Below are 21193 nucleotides of genomic sequence, written 5' to 3'. Positions count from 1 at the left end.
AAATTGGATCAAGCAGTTTCTTAGAAATCCATCTTCAATTTAGAACCTTATCCCTAATTATGTTTTCAAATTTTCACAAGCACCTTTCTTGGTCCTTAATTTATAAACACAACTCCCAGTGTAGATAATACATCTGGAACAACAGAGACATATTATACAAGCACAAATGATTGTTTGTAGAAAACTCCGTTTGACAATGGAATCTTTCTGGTTATTCAACTCCTCAATTCTAGTGGCAATTTGTTGACATACTATGAATTTCTAGAAAAATATCGCATTCCTCTCCCACCGAAGGAATATGCTGCTAGTGTTTCATGCAATTCCCTCTGGTGCTGTACAGCTGCTCAGGAACTCAGTAGCACCTGAAGTAACTTTATGGCCATTAGACCCTGTTGCTACTGGAGTTGGCCAAATCTGTTTCTCGTCAAAAAAAGAGCAATAATTAAAGATAAAAGATGAAAGATTTCCTTTATTGTCATTGCATTTAAGTACAATGAAATTGTAGAGCCACTCTAGTAAGGTGCATCATCATTGTAACACACACACATATATATATATATATAAAACTCATCTCACAACACATTCATTGCAAACACACACACCCACACACATGTACCGAATACATCTCACCCATCATTCATAGCAAACACTCTCTCATCTTTCCTGCAAGCACATCCTAACCACAACATAAAAACACAACTGGCTCACTCTCTCACACTAAGTGGATAATAAATATTCTAATGTGATAAAGTGCTGAGTAACTGTGCAAACTGCATTATTAAACAGGTTTAGCTTCATTTAAAGACTGTTATTGCTTTGGGAAAGAAGCTATTCCTAAATCTGCTAGTCCTTGTTTTTAGACATCTGTAACGTCTCCCTGAGGGCAAGAGTTCAAACAGTGGGTGACCAGGGTGAGAACGGTCATGTGTAATTTTGGTGGCTTTTGAGAGCAGTCTTGAGTTGGCAATTTCCTCTAGTGAGGGAAGAGGATAACCAACGATCTTCTGTGCTGTAACTATGTGATGGGACTGTGATATACGTGCTTTATTTCAAAAAGATATTGTCTCTGTTCCAAATATGGTCTCCAGACTTGAACTGGAAGAAAACCTGGTGCTTACCATTGGAATATCTGATTACAAATAAGGTTAAAGAAGTGTCTCTTTAAATGATTCCTTGAGTTTATCACTGCAATGTATTTCTACAATTATACACAGGACATTAATGTGGACTGCTCCTTTTGTAAACTGGCTCCTGAAGATTGATGTCACCTATTTTGCTCCTGTTCTATCTCCTGTGTTTTTTGGCAGGATGTCAATACCTTTATTTCCCAACACATTGACTATGAATTTTCCCTGTCATAGGAAAATGTATTGTTTGGGTTCTTTTCTTACACTTCCATCAAGACAAATAAATACTACATCATTCATTTGATACTGTTACTCGTTAAAATTCATCTTCATAAGTCTAAAGTTGCCAACCACAAACCATCTATTTTAATATTTGAAAATGAACTCAAACATTACATTTCATCAATTCAATATTCTAAAAACAAAAAAAGATATTAAAACCATCAACCTATGTACCCACTATAAGATCTTTGTAAACGCATGTATTTGTTATTTATTTAAAATGTCTTTCATTTATTTCTGTTCTGACTGCCTGCCTTTGAATGTTGTTTAAATAAAGACAATAAAAAAAAGAGAATCTACAGTATGTTCCCTGAGGCGTCTGGGAAAAAGTGACTGAGCCAGCTGTGCCAAAACCCATTCCTCAGCACGACTCCCGTCCTTGAGTGTGACCTACTAATCTTCGCTGATCTCTGCAAAGTCATCTGTGGTGATGTGCGATGGACGGAAGGTGATGGCAAGCATGTCCCCGAAGGCAAGAGAGGCCGAATGGACAAGGATGGGGACTGATTAGGACAGTGCAGCTGCAAATATTATTATTATTAATAATCACAAAGGACAAAGTGAAGAAATTATGCCTGAGAATTTTTATTGCCATGATATTTTGCTTACAATACAATTGCCATTTAAGCTAATGCGTTTAGTAATAAAGTGAAACTCTGAACTGCATGCAATTCTATAAGCTGTGTTTTATTAATATGTAATAAGATCCAGCTGTGAACATCATTACTAGCAGCATTGTTCTCTGCTTATATCCCCAGTTAAAACGTATGCATGTGGTGTGTGTGTGTGTGTGTGTGTGTGTGTGTGTGTGTGTGTGTGTGTGTGTGTGTTATGCCTGTCAGTCAATTTGTCACTTCATGTTTATGTGTAAAAGTTGAAACACCATTTTTCTTGTTGTTCTTCGGCACCGTTTCAGTCTACACACATTGCACTCCGGCGTCCTCGTTGTGTTGGCAGTTGTTAACACCAAATCCACTGTGTTGGCAACTAAAGATGTCCAACTCTGTTCCTACACATCTCAGCTCATCCAGCCAGATCTTACCAGAGCCTACAGAAGGACAGCAGTGTTATATAATATAATATGATGTGCGTCATAATATATTATAATTGAGTATTGTTTACAAGTGCATAAACAAAAGCTGCTCTTAATGTTCCTGTGGTGTCAACAGTGGTGGAAGCAGTACTCTGATTGTTTGCTTAACTACAAGTAATAATACCACAGTTTAAAAGTCTCTTTTCTGATTGTTTCACAGCAATTATGTTCTTAAGGACAAATAAACACATACACCTCGGCGGAAAGGGCATTTTATATCTTTAAAATAAAACCCCTTAGTAAAACCACAAAGTGTGGGCTTTCACATTTCTACATGTCTAAATTATGCAAACAAGATACAACATGTTAAAGGTCCTATTAACAATGGCTTTTTGGATGCTTTTATATAGACCTTAGTGGTCCCTAATACTGTATCTGAAGTCTCTTTTATATAGACCTCAGTGGTCCTCTAATACTGTATCTGAAGTCTCTTTTATATAGACCTTAGTGGTCCCCTAATACTGTATCTGAAGTCTCTTTTATATAGACCTTAGTGGTCCCCTAATACTGTATCTGAAGTCTCTTTTATATAGGCCTTAGTGGTCCCCTAATACTGTATCTGAAGTCTCTTTTATATAGACCTTAGTGGTCCCCTAATACTGTATCTGAAGTCTCTTTTATATAGACCTTAGTGGTCCCCTAATACTGTATCTGAGAGTCTCTTTTATATAGACCTTAGTGGTCCCCTAATACTGTATCTGAAGTCTCTTTTATATAGACCCTTAGTGGTCCCCCTAATACTGTATCTGAAGTCTCTTTTATATAGGCCTTAGTGGTCCCCTAATACTGTATCTGAAGTCTCTTTTATATAGACCTTAGTGGTCCCCCTAATGCTGTATCTGAAGTCTCTTTTATATAGGCCTTAGTGGTCCCCCTAATACTGTATCTGAAGTCTCTTTTATATAGACCTTAGTGGTCCCCTAATACTGTATCTGAAGTCTCTTTTATATAGACCTTAGTGGTCCCCTAATACTGTATCTGAAGTCTCTTTTATATAGGCCTTAGTGGTCCCCTAATACTGTATCTGGAAGTCTCTTTTATATAGGCCTTAGTGGTCCCCTAATACTGTATCTGAAGTCTCTTTTATATAGACCTTAGTGGTCCCCCTAATACTGTATCTGAAGTCTCTTTTATATAGGCCTTAGTGGTCCCCTAATACTGTATCTGAAGTCTCTTTTATATAGACCTTAGTGGTCCCCTAATACTGTATCTGAAGCCTCTTTTATATAGACCTTAGTGGTCCCCTAATACTGTATCTGAAGTCTCTTTTATATAGACCTTAGTGGTCCCCTAATACTGTATCTGAAGCCTCTTTTATATAGGCCTTAATGGTCCCCTAATACTGTATCTGAAGTCTCTTTTATATAGGCCTTAGTGGTCCCTAATACTGTATCTGAAGTCTCTTTTATATAGGCCTTAGTGGTCCCCTAATACTGTATCTGAAGTCTCTTTTATATAGACCTTAGTGGTCCCCTAATACTGTATCTGAAGTCTCTTTTATATAGACCTTAGTGGTCTCCTAATACTGTATCTGAAGTCTCTTTTCCCGAAATTCAGCCTTGGTGCAGAATTACAGCCACTAGAGCCAGTCCCACAATGAGCTTTCCTTAGTATGTGCCATTTCTTTGTCTGTAGCTTTAAATGCTATTGAGGAGGAGAGAGGGGGGGCAAGGTGGAGGGTGGGGGTGTGGCCTTGACCAACTGCCATGCTTCGCTTGTTTGAAAGCCATGATGTCTCTCCCTCTCTCATGGGTGGGCCAAATTCTCTGTGCGGGCAAAGCAGAGAAAGGGGAGGTAACCTTTCCCCTTATGACGTCATAAAGGGAAGATTCCAGATCGGCCCATCTGAGCTTTCATTTTCTCAAAGGCAGAGCAGGATACCCAGGGCTCGGGTTACACCTATCACCATTTCTAGCCACTGGGGGGCCATAGGCAGGCTGGGGGAACTCATATTAATGTTAAAAAAACTCATGAAGTGAAATTTCCATGCCATGGGACCTTCAATCAACCACATTCAGACTCCTCTCTCATCCATGTTAAAGCAATACTCACATGCCCATATTTACATGGAAGTATGTTCATGAGGAATAATTACAGAGACAATTAACAATTTAAATATACATATAGGCTTGTGAGTATTGCTGAAATACAGATAATAAAAAAATGTGAACTTGAATGTACATACATGAGATTGATACCTATCTTCTTATCTCACTATTTGAAAGAGAATTTGCACATTTCCCATAATCTTGAAGTACTCTTACAGTACATTTAAACTATAGTACGATAGACGTTTAATAACAACTATTGCTGATGTTGTTATGCAGAACTATGTAGCTGAAAATTAAAGGTGTGGCCTACGTTTGAAGTTTGATTTGATCGTTTGAGTTAATAAACTAGTCAAACAAATTTTAAACTAACTGCATGGTTACTTGAAACTTATTTTAAAGTGCTCATATTATGCTTATTTTCAGGTTCATAATTGTATTTAGAGGTTATATCAGAATAGGTTATGGTTTGATTTTCAAAAAACAACATATTTTTGTTGTACTGCACATTGCTGCAGCTCCTCTTTTCACCCTGTGTGTTGAGCTCTCTGTTTTAGCTACAGAGTGAGACATCTCACTTCTGTTCCATCTTTGTTGGGAGTCGCACATGCTCAGTACCTAGGTAAGGACTACTAGCCAGTCAGAAGCAGAGTATGAGAGCGTTCCCTGACAGTAGCTAGGTAAGGACTACTAGCCAGTCAGAAGCAGAGTATGAGGGAGTGCCATGCTAGCAGCTAGGCGAGCATTATAATAATGTCTCTGAAGTAAAGGCTGGACTACAATGGAGCTGTTTGGAGCAGTTTGTGAACAGTGTTTTCTGTTGGAGATGGTAAGTCCCTTTGGGGGGGACTTTGGGCTTTTTCACTTTGTAAACCTATAACATGCACAAAAAATATATATATATATAACACAATAAAGGAAAGGGAAAAAGCCAAAAAGCATAATATGAGCACTTTAAAAAGAAAATGAAGGCAAATGTAATACTAATACACAGACTGTCTATAACTGTAATCACACATTACAGAACACATTTCTGCTTCAACCTTGACCCATGTTAATGGGATTTTCTCACTTTTACATTCAAATAAAGTAGTTTAGATAGTCTGGGTAAACTGTTGGGTTATTTACAACCTGTCTCATCTTGTTTGGCCCTGTCAGAGATCACCCCCGTGTCCCCAGATATCAGCTATTAGTTTGGTGACTACAATGTTGTCATATCATAACTGATGGTAGCAATGGCCAAACATGCCATCAAACGCTCAGCAAGGCTGCTTTCTTAACTTGAAAATAGTTAATTCAGAAGCACAACAAAAGAGAGGAAGTAGTGTGAGGGTCAGCATTACAGTGTGCTGATGTAGAAAAGAAGTGCTGGGGGGAAAATAAAATAAAGACTTAAGGGTTTTGTTACGCATTAGAGAATATTATACGGTGCAGAGAACATGAGGTGATAGTGGCAGCAGACTTCTTACCTGGGGTGGCAGTGAAGGTGTTAATGGCAGTTTGGAAGCCCAGCATCTTACAGATCACCTTGCCATCCACAGTGTCAAAGTTGTCGTCGCACACCGTACCCCACACCCCATTGTACTTCACTTCCACTCGCCCTCGGGATTTCCCCGGCACGAGACGCACAGTCACTGTGATGATACAAAGTTGCAGCTGTTTAAAGTTCCTGGTGGCTAAAACTTTGGAATAGTTTGGATAGCCTGGTGTACAAGCAAATATATTAGGATTGATAGGGTTAAAATCTCAAATATTTTGTACTAGTCATTTATTTTTTTAATTAATGTACTGCTGTTTTGACAGTTAACTGTGTGTTTGAAAGTGGCATTGTAGTAGTTAGTTTTAGTTAGTATTCCCTATTGTTCAGGTCAGTCTTACCCTCTGCTGCGTTTCTTTGGTCTCCCTTGTCTCCTTTTGGACCTGGTAGTCCGGGACGACCTAGGGAGGAAAAATGGTCAAATACATCTTCCGACCAAACTGACAGTTTACATGAACTGGTGTGAACATAATTCATTTGTTAAATATGTCATACCGATTCTATCACTTATTCAGTGCAGGGGCGGGGGCCGACTCATTAAAAATTCTTCATTTAGTGTAGCTCAGCAACAGGATAGGGAGCTGGACACTCTTACAGATGTGAAAGTGTATTCTAATCAATGCTACAGATACTGAATTTGTTACCCTTTATCCTTACAGTTTTAGTTTTGGTTAAAGGTGCAATATGTAATATATGTACTGTATTTAATCAAAAAATTATGCCAGTATTTTCTCCTTTTGAAATTTCCGTTCCGTGACGGAATGTCTATTTGTGTTTTGACCTTCGTGTTGTTATCAACTGCCCAGTTTGACAGCTAGGCTGGGTTGCCAGATATACCTGTAAACACGTAAACCCAGCGTGCTACAGCTGTAGTACAGCCATGAAAGCAGCAAACAAACAAACGGGATCAACGGAGATAGATTCATTCAACCCGCCTTAAAAAAAAAATCGCCATCTTTTTAAACGGTTGCACAACCAGAGACAAGGTAAAAAACGGAACGTAAATATTGGAGCTGCAGTTAAAAGAAGGAGGTCGCTTAGAGCCTAAAAGGACACCGAGTTGACTAATGTCCTCCTAAACAGGTAAGCGTTGAGCTTCTTTCATTTATATCACGGCTAACGTATGGGTAGTCATTTTCATTCATTTCAACTTTCATGTGCTCGCATTAAATTATATAGAGTACTCAAGTTAGTTAGTCGCAAAAACAATTTAGACACAGTGATCCAGGTGCTAACGCCGCCATGCTAATACACACTAACTGCTAACGTAGGATGCATGACATGTACCAGAAACCGCAAATTTGACTTCCTCATAATGGAAACATGCAATTTTACTTTGGCAAAACATCCTGTAGGCTGAGATGTTGGACTGGGACACAGAGTTCTCTACAGGTTGCTTTGCAATGTATGTAACTTTATGTTATTGTGGCTAACGTTACCATCGCCAGCTTTAAGGTTATGATATGTTGGACAGTAAGATGATTTCCACTTTCTTACAAACTGGCATGCAACCATAATGTGTAATGTACTGACTGTACAGTGTATAGACAAGTTGTATAACGGGTCTGGAAGTAGTAGTAACACTCCCTCAGTACAATCTCCCCCCTGCCGAATTTTTTTTTCCCCGCTTCTGTTTTGCGGGCGTAGCCGACAGACTGTGACTGTGACCTGGGTACAGACGACCGAGAGGTCGCGGTCTTTTAAGGGCTGTTGCAGTGACGTTAAGCCCAGAAAAGGTGGCTGTCAGTCGGGCACAAAGCTCCGCAAGGTTGCGGTCTTTTTAGCGGTCGTTGTTACGGTTAGTCGATAAAAGGTGGCTGTCAGCCGCGTACAGAGCTCCGCGAGAGCACAGGCTTTTATAACCGTCAACATAGCAGCATCTAGCAACTCTGCTGCACTGTGGAGTAAAGTCTGGCAATGCGAGACTAGCATCAAGCTAACATTGACATTGTGGGACATTGGGTTTAGCGTTTTGAAGGTTGCAACTCCCGTGAACTTCGACGCTGGGGAGGAGGGGCCGGGGGAGACGACTCTTTTCAGTATTTTGAATTTGGACTGCAGTAACCATTTTAAAGGCTAGCTGTCAGTATTACATATTGGACCTTTAAACTTGTAATATTAAACAGCTTTTTGGTTTTGTTGAATGAACTCATCTCTCTCTCTCTGTCTGCTTCAAATAGGGTGAATACAGACCTTGGGCCAGATGCATCAAACTCACCCAAACTCTGTACACACAAACAAGGGTGGACTGGCTATCTGGAGCGCAGAGGGGGGGTGGATCCGGCAACTCAAAACAGGGGTTGGAGGTAACTGCCTACGTAGCTTCTCTGACTCTGACTAAAAAAGCCTAAACAACGCTGTGTGTACATCAGGGCAATGTTTATTTTTATTTCAGAACGTGCACTGCATGGTTGCGAAATGGATCGGACAATTAAAACAAAAAAACCACCGTGGTCTCCACATTCTTGATCGGCAGAAACAATTTTTGCTTGTTTGGGATCTGACTGGCCAGTGTATTTGAAAAAGTTAAGCAAACTTTGTTGTCTTTTTGACATTTTTCCCCTGAGTGAAATGAGGCTGTAACAGTAATCAAGTCACTTGAAGTGCAGCGCCGCGCTGTTGAAGTGCCGATCCCCTCCCTCCGTCCCTCTCCCCCCTCTGTCTTAGCATACCTTGAAATCGTTGAACATGCCGCTGCAGCAGCAGCTAGCTGTGAAGTGGCGCTAAGTGAGGATAACGTTAACCAAGACAATGAAGAGGACATCATATCTTTAAACAGCGCCCTCTTTGGGATTTCTGCCTGCATTCAGTGTCAGTGTAAATCTGCCAGGTTAGAATAGTGATAGAGATCATGGAGAAGAAACGCAAAGGAGGTGCAGAGAAGCTGCGTGAGAAAAAGAAACAGGCCCTTCAGGCAGACGCTGCCAAATGTGTCACATTGACAGACATGTTTTCGGCAGTAGCAGGACCTTCATCAGCTCCTGTGGCTGATGATAGTGGTGGTGGTGTCGGCGGCAGTGGAATGAACAGTGAGGAGGAGACTCAGGAGGAGAGGGACATAGATGAGGGAGTGAGGGTAGAACCTGCGGTCATGATAGACCTCTTCAAATTAAAGCACAGGGCCTCTTCAGTCGTGAAATGATAAATATATATATATATAGTATATACAGTATAGCTTGTTTTATGATTCATGAGGAGTATACCGTTTTATTGTATTAATAAATGGCACTTTTTTGAAGTATTTAATGTGTCAACTCTCACTGATTCTTGCTTACTCATTACATGGCGTTAGTAGTTTTAAGGAGTAGGAGTTGGTATACATATTCAGGGGAGTGCAAGGACGGGTGGTATTTGTGATCTTATGTGGTGGGCCGGTCTGAAATGTTCATTATACATATTTTTTTCGTCAGATTTATAAAGTTGCACGTACGCCTAATTCTGTTTTATAAATCTTAATCATTGTACAACTGGGCGCACAAAGTAGGAAGGCAGCCGCAGAAGGAAGAAGACCATTATCATATATTATGTATGTTTGGATGTTTACATGTGATGAAGGTTTTTGCTGCTCCTATTTTTTTACATGTTTTATTTACTTATGTGTATGTTTTCAAGAGCTGCACTAAGGCAAATTCTTATCAACTGTGTTGACATGGCAATAAAGAATTTGAATGATCAGGCCTTCATTCCAATCCCACAAATAGCCATGAATGGATATGGAAAAGCTGTTTGCATGTTGATACTTGGGCCCCTCCAACACTCATTACACCTTTTATGGTAGAATTTCCAGTTTAGGAACTCATGCTATGTATGTTGAGACAGTGGTACCCAGGTCTCATTCAGGTTAGTGTCCAACATAACCACCTTATATTCAATCTCCTCCTTATCATTTCACTAAAACTGTGTGTACACCTGGTCTGAAGTACGCCTGAGAAGCGTACATTCTTACCACATATTCTTCTTTTATAAGAATATCAGTTAATGTGTGTAATTGTGCTCACATGTCTGGATTTTCGTGGGAAAAGTTAGAATGGATTCATTTCAGTGTTTTGTTGTACAGTACATCGCATATGGAATAAACATGATTTTATATGTAACTTTAATACACACTCACCTTGAGTTCCATTGAAGCCAGGAGGTCCCATTACGCCTGATGACAAGACAACAAAATGAGATTTTATGAAATACATTTAATGGACATTACGGATGTGGGGTTGCTAAACCTTGTATACCCAATAAATAAACATGAACTGAATAAATCTACAGTTTAAAGTTCTCGTCATTTTTAGAGGCCAGATCAGCAACCAAAAATGAATTTCAATCACTGGACCATAATGGTTGTATTTAATAAGCTGTCAGCAGTTGATGAGCTGGCTGCTCAAAACATACATTCCAGAATAGGACAGAAAACGCTCGGGTTTGTTTTCATTTCTTAAAAGCAATCACAATTAGAGCTGAAGATTTTTGCCCGTCGGGTTCGGTCTTAATTTCTATCATTTTACACGGGCTCGGGCCTGGCTGGGGCCTGGCTCGGGCCTGGCTCGGGCCTGGCTGGGGCCTGGCTGGGGCCTGGCTCGGGCCTGGCTGGGGCCTGGCTGGGGCCTGGCTGGGGCCTGGCTCGGGCCTGGCTCGGGCCTGGCTGGGGCCTGGCTGGGGCCTGGCTGGGGCCTGGCTCGGGCCTGGCTAGGGCCTGGCTCGGGTTTGTGCTCCGGGTTGCGCAGTAAATGAGGTGATGCGTTTCGATTAGCGCGAAAATGGATGCTGAGGAGGTGAAACAGAGGCTGGCCTCTGGCGATTACGTTTTGTAAGAAAGCAAAGTCTGAGGTGTGAAAAACCTTTGACCATGTGCATAATGAAAATAATGAGCCAGTGGGTTATGTGAAATGCAAAAGATGCGACATTCTGTTAAAGTACGACAGCAAAAACGACAGGGAATTCGTCGCTGATAAGGCATGTTGATCGAAGCTGTTCAACACCTGGCAGTGCGCAGGATCAACCCACAATCACATCGTTTGTTACAGCATTAAAACCCATCCCTGCAAAGGTGAAACAAACGGTGACGGAGAAGTGTGTCAGCTTTTGCTGTAAAGACATTAGGCCTTTTTAGAGTGCTGAGATGTTACGATGTTACAGTGGCCTAATTTATTTCTTTGTTCTAACTTCCGAGTGGCCTATAGCCTACGTTAGTCATGAATAAATGATGTTAAAAAATGTATAAATGACTCATTCTTGACAAAAGGCAAAAGAGCTGTGTGCGTGCGCACATTTGAATAATGTCGGGCCTTAAACGGGTTTGGGCTTTTAAAAAGCTGTCGATCAAAATGTACTTGTACTTGTACTTCTGTCGGGCTCGGGCCTTGTCGGGCCAAACTTTAAAGGCCCGATTACAGCTCTAATCCCAGTTGTCTTGGGCGGCGCTAAACTCTGTATGCAGCGACGGTGGCTCAGAATAATCTGAGGAAGGAACGTGTTTTGGTGGAACATTTGCACCCTGCAAAAGGAAACACCACATACAATATTAACAATGTTGACACAATACAGTAATGAGAGCTATTTTAATTAGCTGGATACATGGTTAAACCCCATTTCTGTTCAGTTTGAACGAAGAGTGTTGTAACAGGTAATTAATCTAATTTGAATTCAGAAGGTGTTTAGATGTAAGAATATTTCCTTTCTTAACATTGGGTGAGTTTATTTAGTTTACAAGAAAAGCTGAAAGCTTAGCGAAGTAGCTGATCGCGAGCAATGCATCTGGTACATGTAGGCACAGCTGCCACATAAGTCAATACAGCACACACTGGGCAATTTATTTTTTTAACTGAGTACATCAGTACTGATTGGACATCCAATAAAGTAAAGCTGGAGAATTTTCCCTTTAATGCACTTTAACGCATCTTTGGGACTTCTATCTCTGAACATTTGTATTCTTAATACTGTGAACCTTTGCACATCCCTTATCTTTATCATCTCCTTATTTCTGCAGCTCTTTCATTTAAACAGTTACATCGTTGCATCCTGGACTATATATCTGTCCATTGCACATAATATATATCCTGAACTTTTGCACTTCCCTTAACATTTTTTCACATCTTGAACTAAACCATACAGCTTTCTTTTCTTAATGTCAACAGTTATATTGTACATATTTGTTCATGTTATTGTTCCTCTACATTTATTGTTTATTTCCTTTTAGCATGTTTATGTTTATGTATTCACCATCCACCGAGGCAAATTCCTTTTAAGCGATAAATCCTATTCTCATTCTGATATTTTTATTGTAATTTTTTTCTATTCTGTATTGATGTTTCTTGTCTATGCACCAAACACCAAAGTCTCTGTATGTGAAAACCTACTTATTTTGAAAAAGAGGAAATATTTGCCTGATATGTGGGGATACATTTAGTTTTATTTCTGCGTTAGCAGCTCTTTATGGAGGGAGACCTACCACGCCTATTCAATATCAAGGAAACTTTTTAATATAAGAAATTAAGCATGTTATTCAGGATGCTTTCGTTTTCATGTAGTCAGGTCAGGTTGGATAGAACCTCCTACCTTGAGCACCGGGATCTCCTTTCTCTCCCTTTGCACCTGATCCTTGATTCCCTGGTACTCCTGGGATTCCAGGTAAACCTCTGGGTCCTGCGCACGCACACACACACACACACACACACACACACACAGAGTATTATGATGATTTTTGGTACACAGTATTTCATGAATGCAAGCTGTGTAAATCTTATCATCCGTCACGTTCTTCACGCTGTGTCAGCAGCTGATGACCAGAAGTTAGAGGAGGAAGAGAAACTGAACTATTTCATAACTGCAATCTGCTGTAACATTTTTCCATTTAGGAACTGAGTTTCAGTAAAGTATTTGGTATTACTGTGAGTCATCCAGTATACTCACACTCACAGTATGAGGAACAGATTTCTTTAGGAAATCTCATTCTTCACCCTGCTTTTAGTACCACTTTATTTGGAAAGAGCACTTTTTCAAAAACTGTTACATTATGTATTTATCTGTCAAAAGACTAATCTTCACTTTTCACATTAAACGCCAATCTTTTTCCTCACTTTTATGTGCTGGGTCTGCTTGTACGAGAGCAACTCGTGTCTCGGATGATGATGAGGAATGTCTTAGAAAGTTTTAGAAAAGTGGCTGTTGAGAAAGCGGCATACGAGTCTACAGCCACGCTAACAGCTCTGTAAATGCAGAAGAAAACAGCAGACTGCTAACATGCTCACTAACATGTAATGTAGACGTCTAGCAGGTATCATGTAAATCTTAATTTAATATGGTAGCATGCTAACATTCGCCAATTAGCAAAAAACACAAAGTACAGCTGAGGTGATTGATCAGTTTTGCAGGTATGTGGTGGAAAACCAAAGTTCCCACAACGTTTCAGGTGGGCCAGAGAGATAACATTTACATTTTATAGCAACATTATGTAACTATTTTAACAGCTTCAAAATCATTTTGACGCTACTCTGACTTGTAATAGAGAGAACGGTGCGTCTGACATTACCACCGGGCACTGCAGTCGCCTGCTCTTGCACTATGTAACATGTACAGTTGAAGTGCAAATGTGTCAACTAGCTAATTTTTGCTCATGAGTAATGTAGTCATAATAAATACATATAAGGCTGTCCATATTTCCGACAGCGGTGTGCTAGGGAATAGCACTCACTATGCCAAATCTTGCTTTAACTTTTACATTTGTACTACTGTTTGTAAATCTGGCAGGTCTATGATGCTTTATAATAACATAATAACGTTTTGCCTGAAGCAGGCTGTGATTTTTTACATCAGTGATTCCAGCTTTGTCTGGATGTCAGAGTTTGTTATTTATTCAATTTGTCAGCTCTGGTGTGCACTGAAGTGCCCGGCAGCATCTTAGTGTGAATGCGACACCCTTTTCTGTTGCAGCCCCATTTTGTCATTTGAGCTCCTTTAAAAAAAACAAAATCATATCAGCATTAAGAATAAAAATAAGTACATTATACCACAAATAATTATAATGAAACCCACCAATTAGACCGGCAACTCCAGCTTGTCCTTTGAGTCCCATTTCACCCTTTGGTCCTGGAAGGCCAGCAACGCCACTGACACCTGGAAAGAAGCATAAAAGTATATAATCTACTGATGGGCTGCATCTTCTGCTGCTGCATGCTGAATAATGCACACAAACAGTGACGATGTAGGCTGTACACCAGTCAGGAGTAACTCGGAAAGTCCACAGTTTGAAGTTGTTTAGACCACACACAGGAAACATGTGACAAATGTATATATTGCAATCAAGTCCTTGGAAGTCAGTTGAACAAAATTAGGAAACTGTAAAATTCTGATGTTAGACCCTACAGTGCTCATTACGTCCCACTGTACTGAAGCGCTGTTCTCAAAGCCTGAAGTGAAAGGTTTATCCTGAGGGTGGTGTTTGAGAAAAGGCCAAAGGTCAAGCGGAGTTATTCCTCTGGAAGTTAAGCAATAAATCTCGTGGCAATCTGCTGATTAGATTTTTAGACTTTTTCAGTTTAAGTTTTGGCTTGATGGCAACACTACAGGAAAGGTCAGCGTGTCACCAAAATGCTTTAGACACACTGTATGAGGATCACAAATATTCGCAGTAAAGTGCATGGCAATCTCCGCCACAATTTTGGGGCGGTTGTGGCTCAGGTGGTAAGAGCAGTCGCCTACCGATCGGAAGGTTGGTGGTTTGATCCCTGGCCCTGCAGTAAAATGTCGTTGGGCAAGACACTGATCCCCAAATGGCCCCCGATGCTGTGCCATCGGAGTGTAAATGACTGTGAATGTTATCTGACGAGCAGGTGGCACCTGTATGGCAACCTTGGCCACCAGTGGGTGAAAGGTGAATGGTTCCTGTACTACTTAAAAGCACTTTCGAGTAGTCGACTAGAAAAGTGCTATATAATAATATTACATATATACTGTGCCACAGCCAGAATTTTAGAAATATATGGTCATGACTCCAAGTGTCCCCCAAAGCAACCCTGCCCCCACACCCCTTTTTTATTTAATCAACTGCTCGTTCATATTTTCTGTAAGTTAATCACATGATCTAACTGATGTTACAAATCTTTCTCTACACTGCAAAAAAAAAACTAAACGGATTCTGTAGTTATCTATATTTACTCATTTAATTTTTGTTGGCCTACTAGTGGTCAAGTTTATATATACTGAGTCTAAAGATACTTGTTAAAATACCCACTGTGTGTAAGTAAGTAAGTAAGTAAGTAAGAATTGTTGGAACAATAACACTTAAAATGTATTTTTGATTTTGTACGTCTACATTTGCGTATGTACTTTGGTTGTGTTTTTTATATAAGCCACATGTCATTTTGTATTTCTTCAATGTAATTTATGTGTTATATTCTGTGAAACAAATAAACTAAACTAAACTAAAAATACAGAGACCCGATAACCTCAGATGTTTGTTTGTATTTAGTCTGCCATTTGTTCCTGTGTATGTCAACCATACTGAAACTATTAACAAATCATACACACATGCACACTAACACACGCAAGGGTTGCTATAGGTCATTATCACAAATTGTAAGTTTGATCAAGGACTCAGGGCGATGGGGTCGGGTGGGGGTGGACCTGGTGGAAAACATCTGCCTCAGACTGTAGTAATTTGTTGTCCAGCCCTGATAGAGATTTCATACAGGAAATGTCAGTGCACTGACTACGGTGCAAGGGTATGTGAAATAATGGCTGCAGCCCATCCATCAGCCGGTTTTCATCAGTCGTCTGACAAGAGATGACAGGTCATCAACAATGGGATCATCGCCGGAGCTGCAGCTGAAAGCTAATGCCTCCTGCTTCACACATATGCACCTTTGCTTAATCAGTTGTAACAAAATGTACTTTTTACACTGAGAAACTTTGGTGTCGTTTTATTAGCTCAGAGGTTTGAGCGAGGCTCTATCAGGGTTACACATTTAATTCTCTTTCTGAACCACTCTGATATCAGCTCATGAGATGTGGTTATTGTTGAGATGCTTCAGAGATAAATGTACGTATGGCTACTTCTCCATACAGCACCTGGAAATCCTTGGTTGCTAAACAAGACCACACAACTTTATTTTGTAAATGCTTAGGGTTGACTCACCTTTCATTCCTGGGATTCCTGGGATGCCTGGAAGACCGCGCGCTCCATCTGTACCCGGAGTACCAGGAGGTCCTGGGGACATACGCACGAGAATTGCTTTGGTTAATAAACTCTGCCTTTATACTACTTAGCCATTATTGGTTGCAATGCAGGGACTAGCCCTAAGACCTCAAAATTCAGACGGACCAGAGCCAACACAAACTCCAGTGGCAGGGACACAACGGGCTGGTGGATAGCTGCTAGCTACTTAAAGAAAACGGCAGCAGCTAGACCAAGCACCGGGGGTCTGATCCCCATGGTATGATTCATACCTGTATTTAGGTCGAACCTTAATTTATTGGCATTTTGTGTCTCTTCCCAGTTTTTGTCATGGCCTAGAGCCAGGTTTATGACAAATTGGGGGCTAGTCTAGACTGGGTAAACCCAGCCCGATCTGCCGGCGATTTGTTTTCTCCCTGCAGCTCAGGCTGGAAACCTGTACATTTATCTATCCTGCTTCTGTTACAAATCTGCGGGGACCAATCACAAACTGGCTTATCTACCTCGCTGTCGCTGCTGTTTTAAAAGATTTCAAAGGCAAATTTTCTCTGAAAACGAAACAGAAAATTGCCCTGGAACAATTCCTACAAAAGAAGGATGTGTTTGCCTTACTACCGACCGGCTTTGGTAAGTACGTCACCCAGATCATTGGTCTGATTGGATGAAGGACTATCCAAATGCGTACGGAGTCATTTGAACTATGCCCGTTGATCCGATTGATCCCGTTGCAGTAGAAAATACAGAGCAGACTCCCCAGACTAATGTTCAATCTTAAAAGATTGAGCTTGGTCTGGTGATAGTCAGACTAGGGCTAGTCTGGAAAATGAAAAAAACTAGTCATTTATAAAAGTTCTATGATCCTACCCGGTTTGAGGCTGATGGAGGTCACTTTGCTCTCCAGGTTGATGGTGCTGGTGTTGAGCAGGTTCAGGTCAGACTGCAGCCTGTGAAACTGACCCTCCTCTCCACACAGGCTGTTGACCTGTTGTCATGGCCAAAAACAACAGGGTTAGGGTTAGTTCTCTCACACTACACCGCTCCTCCGCACCCTTGACTGGTTACCAGTTGTTGGCCACATCCGCTTCAAGACACTTGAACAAATCAGGCCCAGCTACCATCCAGCACATGGTTAAACTTCATCCTGTCCTGGCTCCTAAATGGTAGAACGAGCTGCCCATCAACATCATGACGGCTGCAGGCTAAAAACACATCTGTTCTGACGGCAACTTGGCTAAAAAATGATGGCTAAAAAATAAAATGAATTGCACTAATATGTTGCACTTGCATGTGGCTCTTTATAGTTTAGCTAATTTAAAGCTAATTGATTCTTGCTGTTCGGAGTACAGCATCAGCTGAATGAAATGTAATGCAATATAAACAGAGCTAAAGTCAATTAAAAACTAAACTAAATTTGAACTGAATTGAACCTGGACTGAAGCTATATACAGAGGCTATGTTTAGTAAAATGTTACATATAAACAGCTGGAGGACCTGGCTCCTCAGGACCGACAGGTGACCCTCAAGGGTCTGGGTTTCTTGACTGTTGTTGTAGAGGAGAGTTTGGATGTTGCCATCATTGTCCACAGGGATGTGATTGGAAAGCAGCTTCTTCAACCTCGGGGTAGACAGTTGAGACTCCAACATAAAAACTGGGGCAGAGGGGAAAAAATAACAAGCGTAGTTCATTAGTAACTTCATTCACTTCACATTTACAGTACATAAAGACATCAGTTAAATATCTACGTTATGAAAAGAAGTCCATAATACAAACATATAATAATAATAATAATAATAATAATAATATTCTTATACTAATCTTGATTAGTATAATCAAGATTGTAATAATCAAGATTATTATAAAAATAATCTTGATTCTCTTTAATTTATAAAATTGATAACAAAATTATAAAAAATTTAAAAAAACAAATCTGTATGCAGTTGTACCTTTATAAATGAGAAAGGCATTAAGGGCTGTCTGCAAGATGAGATACACAACAATCACATTAAAACACCACTGTCTTCTGGGCCTCGCTGGCTTCAGATCTGAAACACATACAGGAAACTGCATTTAAAACACCAAAATATGATCAGTCACCTGCAGCAAACATCTTGGGAAAGTCATTTCAGGAGACACAACATAGCCTGGTTCATCCAGCTGATACAAATGCTTAAATTTGCAATGCTCCGAGCATGAAACATTTGGACAACCAGTGGAAAATGTCAGCTGTCAATCACAATGAAAACCTCGGGGGGAATGGAAATGGGTTTCTTTTTGTTGGCAGAAAAGTCAAGAAACTGACACTAGACCAAAATGGTTATGACTGAGAGGTAAACTACTGTCCCCTCTGAAGACTTCAGAGGTGCAGGTCTGTGTGAATGTGAGTCAGCAACTCCTACAGGTTAGAGAAATATGTCATTTGACACATTCACATGACGGGGAACATCACTGCCTGGTACGGAAACAGCACCAAACAGGATCGCAAGGCCCTGCAGAAAGTGGTTTGTTTGTCTGAACATACAATAGGCGGTGCCCTACCCTGTCTAAAGGATATGTACTGTACACCAGGCGCTGCAAGAAAAAGGCAAGGAGAATCATTAAAGATCCTGGGTAACAGCCTTTTCTTCCTGTTGAGGTCAGGAAGAAGGTACCCGATACACCAGGAGAAATGGGGTGAGGTAATAATGGATGAGAGTAAATGTGGTGCAAAATGTGAGAGCTTGTAGTCTTGATGTGAGCACATGTAGAATACAATGTGAGAACTTGCAGAACAAACTTGTATGTTAAAATGTTCACTTGTTAAAAATATTCACACACCCGTGGTCTGAATGTGAAGTCAAACAATGACAGCTGCAAACATGTAATACCACTAGGACTGTCAAAATGAACACGTAAATAACGAGTTAACGCAACACTAACACTAACTTTATTTTCCAATTTAAGAGGCTTTAACCAGTGCATTTGCATTTTTGCTTAAGAAATGACCTGAATGATAAATTAATTAAGAAAGTTATTGCCAGTGAATGTCCTGATGATCAACTAATCATACATACATTATATAATAAGTGGGGGGTGGGGTGGGTCAATGTCCTTGGCTTATACAACATTTCTTGTGAAATTGTCCTAATTTATCAAATAATTATTGAAGTAACATTCAAACTTTGTAAAGGTCTTGTCCATTTAGAAAGCAGTGTCTGATGTGATATAGTAAGAGCTAGCTATGAGCATAACTTAATATCATTTGGGAGAATGTGGCTTTATCACAAAGATATTTTGTCACAATAGGTAATGCACAGGTGTAAATAAAACAATGGCTCATGTTTCCCTCAGAAAGTCATATGAAAGATCAGTGCTCCCACCTGCTGGCCATGGCTGCCATTTCATTCACTCTTAGGTTAACGCTTGCTGATATACTTGAAAAGTAAAGATTTTGCACAACCAACCATACAATGATGCCTTTAACAACTGACCTGAGAAAGAGTACACATAACCTTACTCCTACGGATATCTACTTTAAAACAACATTAATTGCTTGTTTGCTCACAATGCAAATAATTTCCATAAAATAGGCTTCCTAAACTGTTTTTCTGAGGAGTTGGTGCAGCTAAAAAGTCAATATTGGACTTACATTCATCAGGTGGACACAAACACTCCACATGAATGCTAATGTTTGTCTGTGTCTGCTGCCCAATCAGAGCTCCAGTTGCTGTTCAGTAGGTTTGACTTTAATTAAATTTTAGGTGGCAACATCAAGAGCTTAAAAAATGAAAAACAAATCTTCTAAAAAGAAAACTGTTTATGTTAAAGCAGGAAACAAAATAATTGGTTTTAAACTATGGCGTACCTCAAGGTTCTGTTCTCCGCCCCATCATATTTTCTTTTCTATACCTCTATTAATTGGCCTTTTAATTCTTTGTTTAAATATCTCCTTCCACTTCCACAACGCTGTGTCACCACATCAGAGGATCCCCCCCCCAATCAACAGGGCTGTGATAGAGACATGAGCAAAAACGAGCCATTGTTTTTTTTTAGTTTTTTTAACACAAAACCATGGATGTATTATAGCCTATTGACCGCATGAAACACTCTGCTGCAACTGCCTCTCTCTCTCTCACCTCCTCAAATGAATACAGGCGGTCATCAAATTATAATGACCTCATCCACATTGTCAAAATCATTTAGCCTAAATACATAGCCACGGCACTGAAAATCTGTTAGATAACACAACCCTATAATTCCTTTACTCCTTACTCTTACCTTACTTGTAGTGGACAGAAATCGAGGGTGCACAATTGCCCCATTAGGTTACATTGCAGCTCGGTTAGAGCCAGCCTGTCACTGCGATTTTGCTCAATACTGGACCAATTTCAAAGATTTTTGTTCACATTAGTCTATTAGACACAAATGCATGGGGAAATGGGGTCCAGGTTGAAAGAAAAAAAAGGAAATTTCCCTTAAAAGATGCAAACCATATTAACACAGAATAAGACAGAGAGGTTCATATCATTTGTCGTTTGAAACTCAAACTGCTTTGAAAGGTTTCATACTTTCTGCCTTAATACTCACCATCAGGCTGGAAACTGTAGAGCTCAGTCCTGCTGAGTGACATGCCAAACAGTGGGTTACTCTGGGTGTATGAGACTTGATCCATTTTCTGGTCCAGAGATGTCTCCATGCTCTCTAGAGTCTAGAATCACCTTCACTTCCTACTTCAGAAACTCTTATATACACACAATGCATGGTGTCAGGAAAACACAATTGACCCCGGATTGCAACAGAGCCTCTCAATAAAAGAACTCACATGGACACTGAGGAACTAAATGTGAACTGTAGCTGAAATGGCCAAAATTCAGCAGGAAAACACCCATGCAATACAGCTGGTTAGTAAAATGAGGAAGTTGTTAATCTAACCACGGATGCAAAAAGGCCTTGCAAAACAGTAA

General features: G+C 40.2%; 1 protein-coding gene across 1 annotated transcript; it reads right to left on the bottom strand.

Moving 5' to 3' along the window:
• Positions 1-1974: 1974 nt before the first annotated feature.
• On the bottom strand, positions 1975-20983 carry marco (macrophage receptor with collagenous structure). Its single transcript, XM_078263056.1, has 11 exons — positions 20817-20983; positions 18197-18295; positions 17744-17901; positions 17117-17234; positions 16214-16285; positions 14113-14193; positions 12637-12723; positions 10199-10234; positions 6429-6488; positions 6020-6184; positions 1975-2457 (listed from the first exon to the last, which is right to left on the bottom strand). The coding sequence occupies exons 1-11, from the start codon at positions 20923-20925 to the stop codon at positions 2327-2329; spliced, it is 1116 nt and encodes a 371-aa protein (XP_078119182.1). The 5' UTR covers positions 20926-20983; the 3' UTR covers positions 1975-2326.
• Between the last annotated feature and the right edge of the window lie 210 nt (positions 20984-21193).

Source organism: Sander vitreus, chromosome 11, assembly GCF_031162955.1.
Source record: "Sander vitreus isolate 19-12246 chromosome 11, sanVit1, whole genome shotgun sequence".
NCBI classification, from domain to species: Eukaryota; Metazoa; Chordata; class Actinopteri; order Perciformes; family Percidae; genus Sander; species Sander vitreus.
The sequence above is the reverse complement of the archived record's forward strand: the minus strand, read 5'-3'. Positions and strand labels throughout refer to the sequence as shown.

Excerpts from the sequence above, each read along its gene's own strand:
- marco (XM_078263056.1), bottom strand. The coding sequence starts at position 20,925 with ATGGAGACATCTCTGGACCAGAAAATGGATCAAGTCTCATACACCCAG. Across the intron at positions 16,286-17,116 it reads CTCCATCAGCCTCAAACCGG|GACCTCCTGGTACTCCGGGT; the intron begins GTAGGATCATAG and ends GTATGTCCCCAG. Across the intron at positions 12,724-14,112 it reads TGGAGTTGCCGGTCTAATTG|GACCCAGAGGTTTACCTGGA; the intron begins GTGGGTTTCATT and ends GTGCGTGCGCAG.